This window comes from Corvus hawaiiensis, chromosome 7 (assembly GCF_020740725.1).
Source record: "Corvus hawaiiensis isolate bCorHaw1 chromosome 7, bCorHaw1.pri.cur, whole genome shotgun sequence".
In the NCBI taxonomy this organism is placed as follows: domain Eukaryota; kingdom Metazoa; phylum Chordata; class Aves; order Passeriformes; family Corvidae; genus Corvus; species Corvus hawaiiensis.
This window is the reverse complement of record NC_063219.1, coordinates 11,613,373-11,628,076: the sequence shown is the minus strand read 5'-3', so window position 1 is coordinate 11,628,076 and position 14,704 is coordinate 11,613,373. Positions and strand designations below refer to the sequence as shown.

The window sequence follows — 14,704 nt, the reverse complement described above, 5'->3', positions numbered from 1 at the left end:
ATGTTTGACTCTTTACATTATTAGCTGCCTTACAGAAGTTTTAAATACTTCTGTTAATAACTATTGTTTTCTCTATGCAATCTGGTTTGTGTTATGGTATAAGTAGCTGTTAAGTGAATCAGTGATATGTTGAAGAAAATAATGATTCAGAAAGAGTTTTAAATCAGGCTGTGACGCCTGATTTCATGTGTCTTTGTTGTCATCAGCATAGGCATATTACTTGGTTACATGCTTTTAAAACCATTTCTTTGCAGGTACAATGTTAGACTTGATCCTGATCCATGTAGATCCACAGCTGTTATCCTTGTATGCATTTTAGAAATTCTAATGAATTCAAGTACTTCTGAAGTGAAATCAAGGTACTGTAGTCCAATCTCTAGTTCTGCTTTCCTGCTTCTTTGTGACTTAACATTTGTGTGGTAAAACTTAATTTATGCTGTACAGACCTGTAATTGTTCAGCCTCTGCAGAGATCCATGAACTCCTGTGGTTAAGTCTAAAAGATGAGGTAAAATTAGTGTGCAAATTACCTCTAGTTCAGCTAAGTGGAGAAAATCCCCTGTATTTGCCTCATGGAAATAAATTAAGTATGTGCTATCTAAGCAATTGGCTGCATAACAACTTATTAAACTGTGACTTTTTAACTCAGTTCATTGAATCCTTCCAAATGTCACAGAATCCAAGTACATTTAGCAATTATTGTCAGACAGCTAAAAGGAAAAATGAATTTTAAAGGATTATAGTTATGTTCTCGTAGCTCCCCTTATGGGAGTAGAAATATGTGTTCTGTACTGGATTAAGAAGTTCTGAGAACTTGGATTCACTGGCAGATTATTTCTTGTTGAGATACGAAATTAGTCAACACCTCATGAATGGCAATCAATAATAATGAATGTCATTTATCCTCTTGACCAGTACCTGTTATCTCAAGTGATCTAAACCATTAAGTCTTTCTTTGTTACAGAGAAAAAAATTCTAAATTAATCTAAGAATATTTTTAATGACATTACCCTATCTGAATAATTTCTCTTGGTTGTGCATCAATTTTTATGGCCCATTAGACCTAGGTGTTCAGTTTTAAAAATTTACAAAGCCTTAAAATAGAAATTATTTTGCAAAGGAAAATGAAATATGGTATTTTCATACTTTCTGCATATCTGGCTAAAAATGATAATTTTTCTTCTTTGTATTCTTGCAGTAAACTCTTGAAGATTGCAGCCAAAGTTCCACTCCCTTTGTCTGTTGCAATGCTGGCCTTTGGACGAATGCATTTATACAGAGTCCCACACTTTGTAACCTTTTCTCTTCTTCTACATGTGCTGTGCTGTATTGTGTGATGTTTATTCTATATAGGACATATATAGGACAATGCACCCTAGAAACTTAACACTGGAGATGGGAAAAATTGCAACACAGAAATGCCTAATTTAATATGATCAGTAGTTTACATTATGTGGGAAAGAGGACAGAACTGTGAATATTCACAAAAAATTCATGGTTTTATTCACATTGCTTAGAAAACTTTTTCTGGTGTTTATTTCATGTCTCTGAAAATGGAGTGATTTTACCGTGTATAAGCACGTAACTCATATCAGTGCAACATCTCAATACTCTGCCTTGTAGACACTTTGGTATTTCACTATACTGCTGTGTTAAAACAGACCTTTTTTACTCACTGTGCCATGCAGTGTCTGTGTTCTGAACTTGCATCTCTTGCAGATCTAAAATATGCTGGTTAAAACTCAATACATTTCAAGCACACTGTGACTATCACAAAAACCACACAGCCAAGTATACTTTTAATTATTTTATGTTACATTCAAAAGCTGCCACATTTGTGTTTAGACAAACTAGAATGTACTGCTTATATAGAACTGTTATTTCTATCAAATCACTTGTTCAATCAGTGTGAGTTGAACATTTGTGAGATTAATGCAAGTCTTACACATTTTACTTTTTGTGAGAGTGAGAAAACAACAGTATTCTATGTAGCTTTCTATTCAGGAAGGATACCAGCAGATTCATAAACAATTTGCTGTAATGTTGTTTTAAAACATTGTCAGTTTTCTCTGGAATTTTGAAATTAATCCTTGGACTTTGTCCATATATAGAAGCTGGCAAATGTTGAGCTATGCTGTGAGTTAACAGTGCGGTTGCTGCAATGGTTCTAAGTAGACAAGGCAGGCTTTTTCCTATTGTAAACAGAGAATCAACCATCTCCTAATAAATGCCAATACATCAAATGAATATGTTATTCAAATGGAATAGTTACAACCCTGCAAACTCCTGTCCTGTACAGTGCTAACTTCTACATGTGGGCAAACTCAGTAAGAGTGGGAAATACTGACCATAAATATTAGCTCTGTATAAACTGTTATCTTAGTGCCTAGATGCTACAGTGACTGCCATTTATAATAAAGCCTAAAATAGCTCTGTGTAAGGAATTCTGTCCCCTGGGCGTGTGTTTTGCCAACAGAAGAAATCTCAGCAGTCCTTAGGCTTAAATGATGTAGATTCTGTGTAGAGATGAGCCTACTTGCTTCTGTGTTAGCTGTCTCTGCTGTGTCTGAGATACCTGTTACCTTCATATGGAAATGCTAAACCAGCTCAGTCATCTTATAGGAATACCAAGAGGAAATCTGCTGCTCACAGTCAATCAAGTATACTCTTGATACAGTAGTACAGCCAGCCTGACCCATTAATTTCATCGTATCTTAATAATCTTGCCTAAAGTGCCTCAGTTATTTCTAATTGTTGTTAGGGTCAATTCCTTTGAGCTGGCTGGAAAGACTCAGTTCACACAGTGACTTTCCAAAATGAAGGACAAATGTGAAGAAAGCCATGTGTGTTTTGTTTGCTTATATCCAAGTCAGCAGTTCAAGTTATTAGTAAGTCATTAAAAGTGCTGTAACTGAGTAAGGGTATTGTAGTTAGCCAAACCATTGTCACTGTTATCAGTAATCTATGTGCTGGTATTCTAGTCTTAACCTTAAAAAAGGTTAGATTATACATAGTGTTTGTAAATCAGAAAAGTTATTTGAATAGGTTAAATCTTGGTATTTTCTAATCAAATGTATGCTACAGTATATATATATATAGAATAATTAGCGTGATTAAATATACTTGTAGCTAAATGCACCAGTTGGTTTAACTAAACATTGCTGTTCAAACAGAACATAGAAGCCAATAGATAGATAGAAGAATAGAGTTGTTGTCCTTGCAAATGGCTGTGAGTGAAAGATGGTGGCAGAACTGCATTAGGGCTGGCAGAGGGCTGTGAAGTGTGCCAGGTCTGATTTATGTGGAACATAGTTTTTCTTGACCTTCATGGTCCTTTTGGCTTACTACTCTATTTTACTTCTGATTTTGTTTTGCCATCTTACCAGGCTCTTTATGCATTAATCTATTTGTTGGAGCTGTTGGTGGAAAATAATAAGCAGAATAAGGAAAGAAAACAGGCTCGATATTTAGTATCTTTGAAAGCTTTCAAAATCTGCCATGAAGTGAAACCTGCTGAATTACAGCAGCATAGGATAACACCAATTTTTTCTTGTCATTTAATGATTTTTTTTTTAAGCTGGAGTTCTAGTGATAATTGTTAGCACTCTTCATAAAGTGGGTTCCAGAATCTTGTATATATTCCTGCCTGATTTTCAAGTTGGAGGTAGGAGTAGATATAATCCTGAGTCTGAGATCCCAGATGACACATTGTTCGCATGTCCCTCAACACTCCCTTGCCTCAGAGATGGTTTACCTTTACTGGGGAAAGGAGGGGAAGTCCTACACCTACTTTGAATTTATATGCATTGTGTGCCATTTAATAGATTTAATCTGTTGTCAGGGATGTGCATCTGGACTGTGCAGTGACCGTGGACTGGACAACTTCAGGTGTTTGGCAGATTAGGAGTCTAATCCCAATTAGATTTGCCATATAATCAATGGATGGTAACAGGATTAGAACAAGTCTTAGAATTCATCTCATTCTAAGAGGATGAATTATCCTATTTGTCATTCTGAAAAGGACTAGATTTTATAACAGTCTGAAATAGTTTTTCAGGCAAAATACAATGATTGATTGATGTTACTTTTGGACAAGAAGCTTCTATTAGGTGAATCTGTAGTTCTGTCACTGTTCACAATTATCATTTCAGCAGAAACATAGGATAACCCAATATAGATACTGTTAATTGCATATATAAGGACATGTAAATTCTACTGAAATATCCTTTATTATGAGTGGGCTGCATTTATAAAAAAGCTTTTGGCAAATACATTATAATGTCTCCTATTACCTTTAACTAAATTAAAATTCCATTTTATTCTTCAAATTATAGATTATCTTGATTATGTGGGAGGAGATCAAGGCACAAATTGTAAAGGTTTAGACCTCAGGATGCATTCAAAAAAAGAACTATTTATGTGGATCGAATATAATATTTTTTTATAAGCTATCAGAAACAGAATGAAGAAACAGGGTAAGAACTTGAAATACCAAATGCCACTAACTTTTGGTACAGCAGAATCTTTCTTTGGCAGGGAGAGATCTAATGAGAAGTTTTAGTGATATCTTCATACTCTGAAATTACTCTTGAAGTCTATAATCTTTTTCTAGTTGATGTCATCAAACATGTGTTCCTGAGAGTCTGATCATGCTGCAGTCACAGTGTACCTACACTTGTAGCTAACATTTCATAGAAAGTCTCTATGTGTCTGATAAGGAAAAACTCACCTCTTCACTGGAATTACCAAATATACCTTGGAACTGAGTGAATTAATGTTGTCCAAAGGTGATCTTTTAGTTTTGATTTAAAAGTTGGTTGCAGTGGGTCACATTTTAGCATCCTGTTGAAAGAGGATTGGTTTGGGGGATTATGGTGGGAGGCTTCTTTGTATGTTTTATTTCCAAGAAACTTGCAGTAACTGGAATTTAAGGTAGTGTTATTTCTAACGTTTAGCGTTCTGCCCTGATCTTGGTTTTGAGTGAGCTAATTCATGTAGCAATTCATTCCTTAATATTAATTTGCTACATTTTAAAACAAATAGATACTGTTTTTATAATAGAATAACAGCAAAACCCTAAGCAGTGCCGTAGTAATACATTGTAGAAGGCATAGAGACTGCTGGTATGTCTAAGAGAATGTTTCATCTATAACCTAATTGGGCTAACTTTAAAGTCAGTGATTAATAAAATAAAATGTATTGACACTTAACCCCAAAAGCATTGCATATGTCAGTGTTTGATACGTCTCATTTCCCATGAGTTTGCCAGTAACAAGTGATGAAGTCACTTGACATTTTTCTGCAATCTGATACATCTGCTTCTGAGCTTTGATAGCACAGAATAAAATCCATTATGTAGCCATTAATAAATGTAAACATTTGAGAAGCTTTCATTTGAATCAAGTTTATTTCAATACAGGGTCGAGTGTGTTTAGACTTCTGTTGTATTTATACTGGGATAAAACCAACCATTTACTGACCTTTAATGCTCTGAGCTATGAAAATGTTCTTGGACGTGATTATAGAGTCTGTACAGAATTGTGCTGCTGTTCTAAGTCACTAAGCTACTGGAAAATTGTTAGTTCTAAAATAGAATCAATTCTTAATGTTAATTTTCCATTTAATGATGACTGTTTCTCACTTAATTTACAGCTTTGACTTTTTGCATCTCTTTTTTTCTGGAAGATAATCAGTCTAGCTTTTGTAAGCATTTAGTATGGTACTGTAAAATATAAAATTTTCATCACTTCGTACTTTTGTCACCAAAGCTGCTGTTGTATAGCCTCTAGCAAATGTGTGATAATGAAGGACAATTCAAAACTAATTTATTTTTTATTTTAAAGTACAATTTCTACCTTTGTTCTGAGCCAGAACTTTAAACTAGAATATTAGAATCCATAAAGTCTTTAAAAATTCGAAAACCTTTTGCAAAGATTATACTTTCTGATGTATATTCTTATTTATGGAAGAATGTGTTCAAAGCTTTTAATCAGCTCATCTATCCTCAAACTCAAGTAAAAGGTATACACTTTGTCTTATTAATAGACACTGCTGCTTTTAAAAATGAATTCTAAGCATTTAAAGAGAAAATTCCATAGCTCTTACTTAAGCAAATCTGCCCAGCCCTCGATTTTTCAGGTGTCTAAGCACGTAACTGCCTCAAATATGTGCTTATTGCCTTGTAGGATAACACCATGAGCTGTGATATTTTGACTTTAATTTTGCTTAAGATTCAAGGTTTCTTTCTGTGTTCCTAAATGTAGACAGATTTTGCTACTCATGCTGTCATGAACAAATCTTGTAAGCATGGCCTCTCTATAGTTATTGGCAGGTTGTGCTCTGGGTTCTCTAGGAATCTGTGTGGTATCAGAGCTGAGTTTGTCTCTCTCAAAACCAGGAGGGGTTAACATCATAATCCTTGTTATTTGTGGCACATCATTCCAAGTCCTCCTTCCACATGCAGTTCTCTTTGGCTTGCCCTGTAGTGCCAAGCAGAACAGTGGGCACAGTGACTGGCCTGGTGAGGAGGTGCAGCAGCTGTGTCCTGTAGGCTTGTTCTGTTCAAGTGTTGCCTGTTTGTTGAAATACCAGCCAAGACTATCTTCCCCCTCTGACTTAAAAAATTTCAGGGTATATATCTTTAAATATCAAATGTGCAAGTGTGTTGATGTTTAGCTTTACAAAAGGCTAAGTGCACTATTTTGGGATCAATTCAGGCTTCAGTATTTTCCACCTACTTCACTCTGAGTTTGGAAATAGGATTTGAGACTGCAGCACCTGACAGCTGGAATACTTTACAGAAGTCTACAGGTAGCAGACAGGACACACATAATTAGAGTGCGAGACCAAAACTAAAATGTGAAATTCCTCACTGTGACTTTAAACTTGTAGCTTTCTAAAGAAAAAGAAAATATACTGTGCCTTAAACCAGTAAATGAATACACTCTAACTGTAGCCTGTGGACTTCCATAGCCTTATATTTGATTTTTGAAGTTGACCAAAAATATTTGTGTGGATCATACTGAAACTTGATTTGGGGAAAAGGCTTTAAAAAATTCTTTTGACCCCACTTTACTCTTAGAGAAATGACAACTACAGCATATTTTTTGTTTGGGATCACACTAACCAAAGTCAGAAAGCTTTAGATGACCTGAATTTTTCAACCCTTTCTGTTGTGACCAAAAAAAAAAATAAGGAAGGAAAACTACTCGCAGATATCTGTCTCAGCTTTGAAGTCTGTGTGTCAAATTATTTTTCAACATTTTGATCTTTAGTCCTCAAAAAAAAAAAAATCCGCTTAATTGTAGTTTAAGCAAAATACTGTATTTAAGCCATTAAATAGCAAAATCTTTGCCAGTGTGAAAAGAAAACTAGGCAGAGGTGGGGTTGATTGTTTGTGTTAAGGCTCCAGAAGTTTTGACTATCAAATTTCACATTTTAGGAAAAATATTCATATGTAAATGGGGGGAAAAAATTACACATTGTTCTTCCTATTTCATTAGAGAAAACTAGAAATACTTAAGATCTTAAAATCTTGTTTTAATATAGTAGAAGGATTTCTTATGTATATTTTTTAATACAGAGAGCTCAGGAAAAACTACTGCTGGCTTTCCTTATTTGTCTCTAGAGGATTCTTTGTGTGTTTTGAACAAAGTGCCACAAATTGTGACTTCCCCCCCGCCATTAGCACTGAATCTTGAAAAGTGATGCCATCTCAGAGCTTACCGTTGTACTGTGGGTATTTAGACATGCAGACAAAATGACTGCACGTCAGCCGGTCACAGAGCTTGTTTGAAGCAATACACAGCAAAGTTATAAAAAACTTCCTTTCACCGGGCACTAACTTCAGTCTGGGTGCCACAATGCTGCTGCTCCTGCTGTGGCACAACACAGAACATGCTATCTTTGTGTCTTCCCTGCTGCTTCCTTCAGTGTGCTGGCTTAGGACTTGTAAAACTCATTCCAGTCACCTCACTTTTTATTTTGTGATGATGTTTCAGCAATCCTAGCCATTGGTGATTTTTCTAGCCACTGGAATATTCTAGTATTGAAACCCCCGAGAAGGTAGAACTGTCTTTAAGGCCTTTATGTGTCATGATAACTCAAGAAAAACTGTTTGATTCCCCATTTACCTTTTAATTGTTTTTTCAAGCACAAAGATGCGATAACGTTGGCCAAAATACCTCGTTCGGGTAATTAGGGGGGAGGGAAGGATTTGTTGGTTGTAAAAGGACTTAAAACTTTGAAGAAAACATATATGATTTTGAGAAAAATCTGTTGCTTCTCAAGCATCTGTCTTACATGTTTTTAACTCTTCCTCTGTTTTCAGTTCTTATGTAGCTACCATAAATCTGATGTTGTACATGGAACTAACTCTTAATATTTACAGGTTTTTAGAGATGTTGACAGGGTCTTATCTATAAATGTTTGAGTAATGCTATAGCAAATGATTGTGCTTATTAAAATGTTTATAACTAAGTTCTTACACATCATGCCATGTATCATAAGCTTTGGCAAAGTCCTTGTCTTGTGAGATGCTGAGAAAATCTTGGAGATATTTTCAGATAATGTTGAAATTGCTGAAAGATGAAATCTCATACTCTTTAAAAACTCATTTAGATAGTGGTACTTTTTTGTTGTAGTTGAGGGCAGCTTGACTGGGAGCTACTCTGGGATATTCCTATTTTGTTTGGTGGTTTCCCTGTCTGCAGTGTGTACTTCAACTTTTTTTGTCTTTTTTTTTACCTAAGTGTGCATGACTTACAGTACACTGTATAGTAAATCCCCTGCTAAATAAACACTTCTGTATATTTTTGTATGCTATTCCAACGTGCTTGCATTGGTACAAATGGTTGTAATTCACAAAAAGTGCCACTTACCAGTACTGCTCTGTGGAGTGTTGTGTTACCTGTACTGCTGTTGTACAAACACGCTGATGAGTGTTGTGATCAACGTTTGCCTTTAGTCTTGGCTCAGGTACTCATGTGGAGCAGTTTGGTGCTTTTCCTTCTAACTTGTAATACTTGGGATTCTAAGCAGAAAATAAAAGTAGTAAACAAAAACCTTGTGGTTGGAGCAGTACTTTAACAGGTGCTTCCTTCACATCTCAAGTAGCATGCAATAAAGATCATACTGGATGAAGCTTGACTCAGTATTTTAACTCTAACACCTTAGGCCTCGTGAACAGGAGATGCAATGAAAGTCAAAGTCTTCAGTGAATATTTTATTTAGTGAACAGTTTATATAGAGCATCATATGTATAAAACTTGTCTCAGCTAAACTAGTATATTTTAAATTTTTACCTTTTAGAGATGAATTGCATGGAACTGAGCAAGCAATGCTATGAGTATTTTCATCTTCAGGGCAGTTTCATTCAAACATACATGAACATTACTTACTGTGCCAGAAAGGTTATATAATCAGTATAGACACTTTGAAAAGATTTGATTTACTGAAGATGTTTATCAAGAAAACCTGATGCTTAAATATGGTTGCATTAAAAAGGCAGCACGTTGACATCTGGCTTTGACAGCATTTGTTAAACTTAGCTACGGTTCTCAAAGGAGGATGCAATTTCATTCAATTGGTGTAAGCATACTAGTAGTATTTTAATATGAATGTGTTCTGCTTATATTTGACTTTCTCTGAAGAAAAGAATTGAAATTATTTTAAGAAGACCAACCCCCACATTAAAATGAGCACTAGGTCTAAACAGACTTCTAGCTCCGACAGTTTCTCAAAGCTTTTAGCTCAGGACACAACAATACAAGTGTGTAAGGATTTTTCTTTTAGACAGCTCACAGAAAATATATGCTAATTGTATCTCTTGCGTATCTGCATACTTCATGAGTCACCCAAATTGCCTAAGTTCCTCCAGTAATATAGCTTGTTGCATATTTGCAGATGAATTTAGTATGTTTTACTGTCTGAATATACTGCATATCCCCCAGGTCTTTGTAAAGATATCAAAGGAATAAATTAATTGAGGAGGATAAAAACAGGTAGAAGAAAACTGGCTGTCCCCCCACCCCCCTCTTTTCAAAGTTAAATAAGGAACTAAAATCTAATCCCAAACTGTAAATCATGCCTTTTCTCCTTTCTGTCATTTTCTCTACGGGAGCATGTTTCTACTTCTGGCTGAAATAAATATCTAGCTAGAAGATCAACAAAGACAGTTCCCTTATGCTGAGGCCTGCCTTTTTACAAGTTATTCTCCTGCTACTGCTCTGTTCTTAGTGGACTCATTGTCTGGAAGTTGAGTGTTACAAAACATAATTGATGGTGCTTGATGGATTTTATTTTTTGTGTGTATGATTTTTTTTAAGTCCAGATCTGCAGAATAATAAGCTGGATAAATTGTCCTGAATTTTTTTATACTACTGTAGTCACGCAGATAACACTGCTAGGACTTTGTTTACTGTGTTGCTAAAGATGTTTGGATGTCCAAAACTTCACCCTCCTGGAAGGGGGGTGGTAGGTTTTTATTTTGCTTTCAAAATTTAAACCAAAGAAAAATGTAAAGTTTCTAGTCAGAAATAAACATCTGTACTCTGCAGTAAGGTAATGGCCAAATATTTTTAATTTTAACATGTCTATTTCGGGATATATTTTATGTGATACTAAGTCATGTATCATCTATATAGTGGAGAGAAGAGTGCAGTGAAATTATAAACAAAAAATATGAGCAGCTCTGATATGAAGAATGCTATGCACTAAGGCCAAGATCAATTAGCAGAGTCCTGCTTGCAGCCTTTGCCTTAGTTTCCAGTGTGACAGGAGGATATTAATTGCTGATAAAATCAGGGTAGGAAAGCAATGCTTCCATTAAAATGTTATGATTTTGGATATTGAAACAGACATTACTTTTCTCTCTCTTTTTCCAGCATCAAGAAAGTGATCCATATCTCATTTTCTTTAAAACCATTAGTCACCATTCTAGAGATATGGCTAATTACTTTTAATTAAAAATAATATTTTGATAGAGCTGTGCTATTTCTCCTGGGAATGGTTTTAAACTTACTATATGCCTACCACCACTTGTCTGCAATACGAATGAGGAGGAATTTGTAGTGCACTGCTCGATAGCAACAGGTCTGAAGAGTATCAGGGATGAAATTCTCAAGGGTCTTTATGTCATGGATGGAAATGGAATCATTACTGTATTTTTGAACTCCTGCTAACGTCATTGACACCCACCCACAGTCTACTAGAAATATAAGTGCAGAGATCAGGTTGTTCACAGATTACGAGGAGACCAAGCAAGAAGGGGGCAAGCCAAAGCCAAATTCCCTGGTAAGCTCTATTTTAAAGAATGTGAGAGGGAGAATTTCTTTTCTCCCCTGAGTCAAGTTGTGAAATGGGTGTCTAGTATATTAGACCAGGCTTTATTAAATACCATTGCACATATTATTATATGTAGTAAAATTTAATTTAATGCAGTTTAAAAAATTGAGCTCTCTGGATTTTTGCATTCTCCGTGGAGCACACAGAGTTCTGATGTTGTATTAGCCACTGAAAATGGCTGTATGTAATAAATGTAAACTTACAAATGTAATATTTTGTGTTGAGTGTTGTACTAGTCCCTCAGAAGAGAGTCCAGTGTCTAGAAAGAGCTTTGGTATGGGAAACACTTGTTTAGAATAATTTGTTCTTCCAAGTACATGCATGTAATCTGCAGTAGGCAGATTTTCCTTGGATTTACGTGTTTACAGTGACAGCTCTGTGAGGTTTAAGGAGTGTCTGTTTGTCCTTCTTACAGACAGTCTGTTCATCTCCAGCATGTGGAAAGTGCTGCTCCTGGGTCTATATACAGTATTGGCTGTGAGAGGGTTGGCAAAGAGTGCTCCTTTCCAACCAGAAGAAAAATGGAAGCCTCTTGATAACCCCAGAAACAGAGACCTGGTGAGGAAATGTTTCAAGTGAGCTGAAGCTCTATGTGTTTTTTTGTTTTCCATCAAGAGACTCCTCATCTTCTAAATTTAAAGACAAGAGGGGCCCATTAGATGTAATGTCAGGAACTGTGCACTTTGTATAGTCAATAACCATTCCTCAGTCAAGATGTGCCCCTTAACTGAGGAGGCATTCTCAGAGCACAGCAGTGCATAAAACTTCCTTGTATCTCCACCCAGAAGCTTTCATTTTAAAAAAATTATTTTGATTATGCAGCTACTTGTTTTATGAAACAGAAGAAGAATGATTACTGTGTTTCTTTCAAATGTGTGCTCTGATTGCATGTTGTTTCATCTTACGGAAGTACAAATAAGTTTGCATCTGACAGCTACAAAAATACCACTTAGAGAACATTTACACAGTCTTAAAAAGAATTTGTGAAGGGAAAGAATCAGTTTCCTGTAATTTTTCCTCAGTGTTTTAAGAAGCATTAAATTTCAAATCAATTGCCCACTGTTGCTGACTCTTAGAGGAATGTTTAACAGAACTGTCTGTTTGCTCTAAGCAGGGGTTTGGCTGTGCCTGTTTTACAAGGGATGCAGTTATATCAAACCCCTGTGATTCAGTGGGGAGCATAAATGAGCTGCAAACAGTTGCTGGTTTTTTGACTTCACATAAGATGTGCAAGCCATGGATGGAGTGGACATGTCTGAATTAGGTTGCCCACACTGTATCAGTTTATGATCAGAATAGAGGATTTCATCCCACAAAGGAACAAATACTACATCTAATTTGTGTCAGTAGAAATAATTAATCTCCATTGGTCGTGCTCTATTTTCACATCTGCAATATGTTCAGTTTTTCAGAACTCTCCAGGCTTACTTCTTGGGCAGGGGTCTTGATCTCAGAAAGTTCCCAGCTACTTTCACTGTGAACAATGAAGGACCAAGGCCTGTCATGTTCTATTCAGATCCTATTGCTTCTGCATTTGCAGATTATGAAGAAAGGAAAAAATCTTTTCAGAATGATTTCAAAGGCTGAAAGATTCTGCTGACAAAGGTAAAAGAGGATGCCTTGTGCTCTAATGTTGTTATGTGTAACCAAGAGAAAGATTCTGACTGAAGTGTAAAAGCAGCTTTTTTCTCAGAAGGAATTAAAAATGTAGTACCTTAACCCTTACCCGAAGTGGGTTTTAAAATTCTTGAAGCAGAGTTACAAGGTAATTACCACTTAGATAAAATAACACATGGTGCTTGTGCAAATCTATATAGACCATGATTTTTTGTTTTCTCTTTTTTTCTCCCCTCCTTCATATGGAGGAGAATTCTAAAAATGTACAGATAATAGGGGGTGCAGGTTTTATGTAAGGAATTGAAAACAGATTATAAATTGAGATTAATGGTTTCTTGTGATATATGTATATTAAGAAAATTAATTTAGACATAAATTACTGCACTAACAAAGCATATATTATCTTTTACATTCAAGGTAAATAGTGTTTTCTTCTGGTTTACAAATAGTTAAGAATTTCAGTAAGATTTAAATCTAAGCATTTTGGTGATTTGCTGAGTATCTTAAAGTGCATAAGTTGTACTCAATATTCAGCTTAGGACTTCCAGCTCTGTCCTGTTCTCAGCCTGCTTAACTCCTCCTCTTCTTGTAATCAAAATTGAAGCTCCATTTTTCTTCATATCATGAACGATAATAAAGACTGCACTCAAATTTTAATAGTAAATTCTCTTTTTGCTGCGTTTTTATGCCAGGAAAAAAGCACCGTAGAATGTGTATTTTGTGCATGAAAAATAAATGAAAAGGGAATTCAGATGGGATGCCCTACTCTAAGTCCCAGCAGCAGTGAGAAAAGGATTGCTGGAAGTTCTTTGTCCTGCATAATTCAGGATGGTCATGGCAGTTCTTTTCAGTGTACAGAACTGTTTTGGGAACAGAGGTTCAGCTGGTGTTTTCATGTCTTGGTTTGGATCATACCTTGGTTGCAGGTGGTTATTTCTGCATTTGTCTCATGTATTTGTATTTTTTTTTTTTTATCTTTTTCAGGCATTAACTTCAGAACTCCAGGCCAAGTGTAAACCTTCACAGCAAAATCTTACTGCTTTGACTTTCTAACTGTTACCTGACACTTCAAAATTTTCTTTATTGTCACCGTTTCTACCAATGGAACCTGGTGTCCTGGTGTAATGAGCACAGATTCTGTCTATTGACAAATGTGTGTGCTTTGGCTACTAGAGTTTGTGAGCAGAATTGTGCTTAAGTGTGAATAAATGAAGAGTGCAACAGCGTGCATTTAAGTACTGCCGAGTGTCTTTGTTCAAAGCTGGTAAATAAATGTTCCCTTTCCGTTTATTAGAACGAGATGTCCCAAGGTGTTCTGTGACGATTTTTCAGATCCTCTTTTGATACAACACCTTTCTTGGCGGCCCTCCGGCTGCTTGTGCCCCACCGCGGCCCCGCACGCCCATTTCTGACGCTGCCCCGGTCAGAACTGCCCCGTCTGTGTGTGCAGGTACACAGCCCCTCTCCGCTGGAGTTTCCGAGGCAATAGCAGCCGCTCTGCCCCGTCAGAACTGCCCCGTCTGTGTGTGCAGGTACACAGCCCCTCTCCGCTGGAGTTTCCGAGGCAATAGCAGCCGCTCTGCCCCGTCAGAACTGCCCCGTCTGTGTGTGCAGGTACACAGCCCCTCTCCGCTGGAGTTTCCGAGGCAATAGCAGCCGCCCTGCCCCGTCAGAACTGCCCCGTCTGTGTGTGCAGGTACACAGCCCCTCTGCGGTGGAGTTTCCGAGGCAATAGCAGCCGCTCT

General features: G+C 36.5%; 2 protein-coding genes across 4 annotated transcripts in view; both read left to right on the top strand.

The window, feature by feature from the left end:
* The window catches only part of PGAP1 (post-GPI attachment to proteins inositol deacylase 1), a 35,901-nt gene extending 26,840 nt beyond the window's left edge, over positions 1-9,061 (top strand). For all 3 annotated transcript variants that reach the window (XM_048308757.1, XM_048308758.1, XM_048308759.1), the window contains 2 exons: positions 255-359; positions 1,198-9,061. In XM_048308757.1, coding sequence (XP_048164714.1) covers positions 255-359; positions 1,198-1,336 — 244 coding nt within the window. In that variant the 3' untranslated portion in view covers positions 1,337-9,061. The remainder of the gene's footprint in view (positions 1-254; positions 360-1,197) is intronic.
* Positions 9,062-10,248: 1,187 nt separating this feature from the next.
* Positions 10,249-14,189, top strand: C7H2orf66 (chromosome 7 C2orf66 homolog). The gene is made up of 4 exons (XM_048308760.1): positions 10,249-11,291; positions 11,758-11,900; positions 12,747-12,947; positions 13,944-14,189. Exons 2-3 carry the CDS (start codon positions 11,778-11,780, stop codon positions 12,927-12,929), a joined length of 306 nt encoding a protein of 101 aa, XP_048164717.1. The 5' UTR covers positions 10,249-11,291; positions 11,758-11,777; the 3' UTR covers positions 12,930-12,947; positions 13,944-14,189.
* The last annotated feature ends 515 nt before the right edge of the window (positions 14,190-14,704 follow it).

Excerpts from the sequence above, each read along its gene's own strand:
- C7H2orf66 (XM_048308760.1), top strand. The coding sequence starts at position 11,778 with ATGTGGAAAGTGCTGCTCCTGGGTCTATATACAGTATTGGCTGTGAGA. Across the intron at positions 11,901-12,746 it reads ACCCCAGAAACAGAGACCTG|TTTTTCAGAACTCTCCAGGC; the intron begins GTGAGGAAATGT and ends CAATATGTTCAG.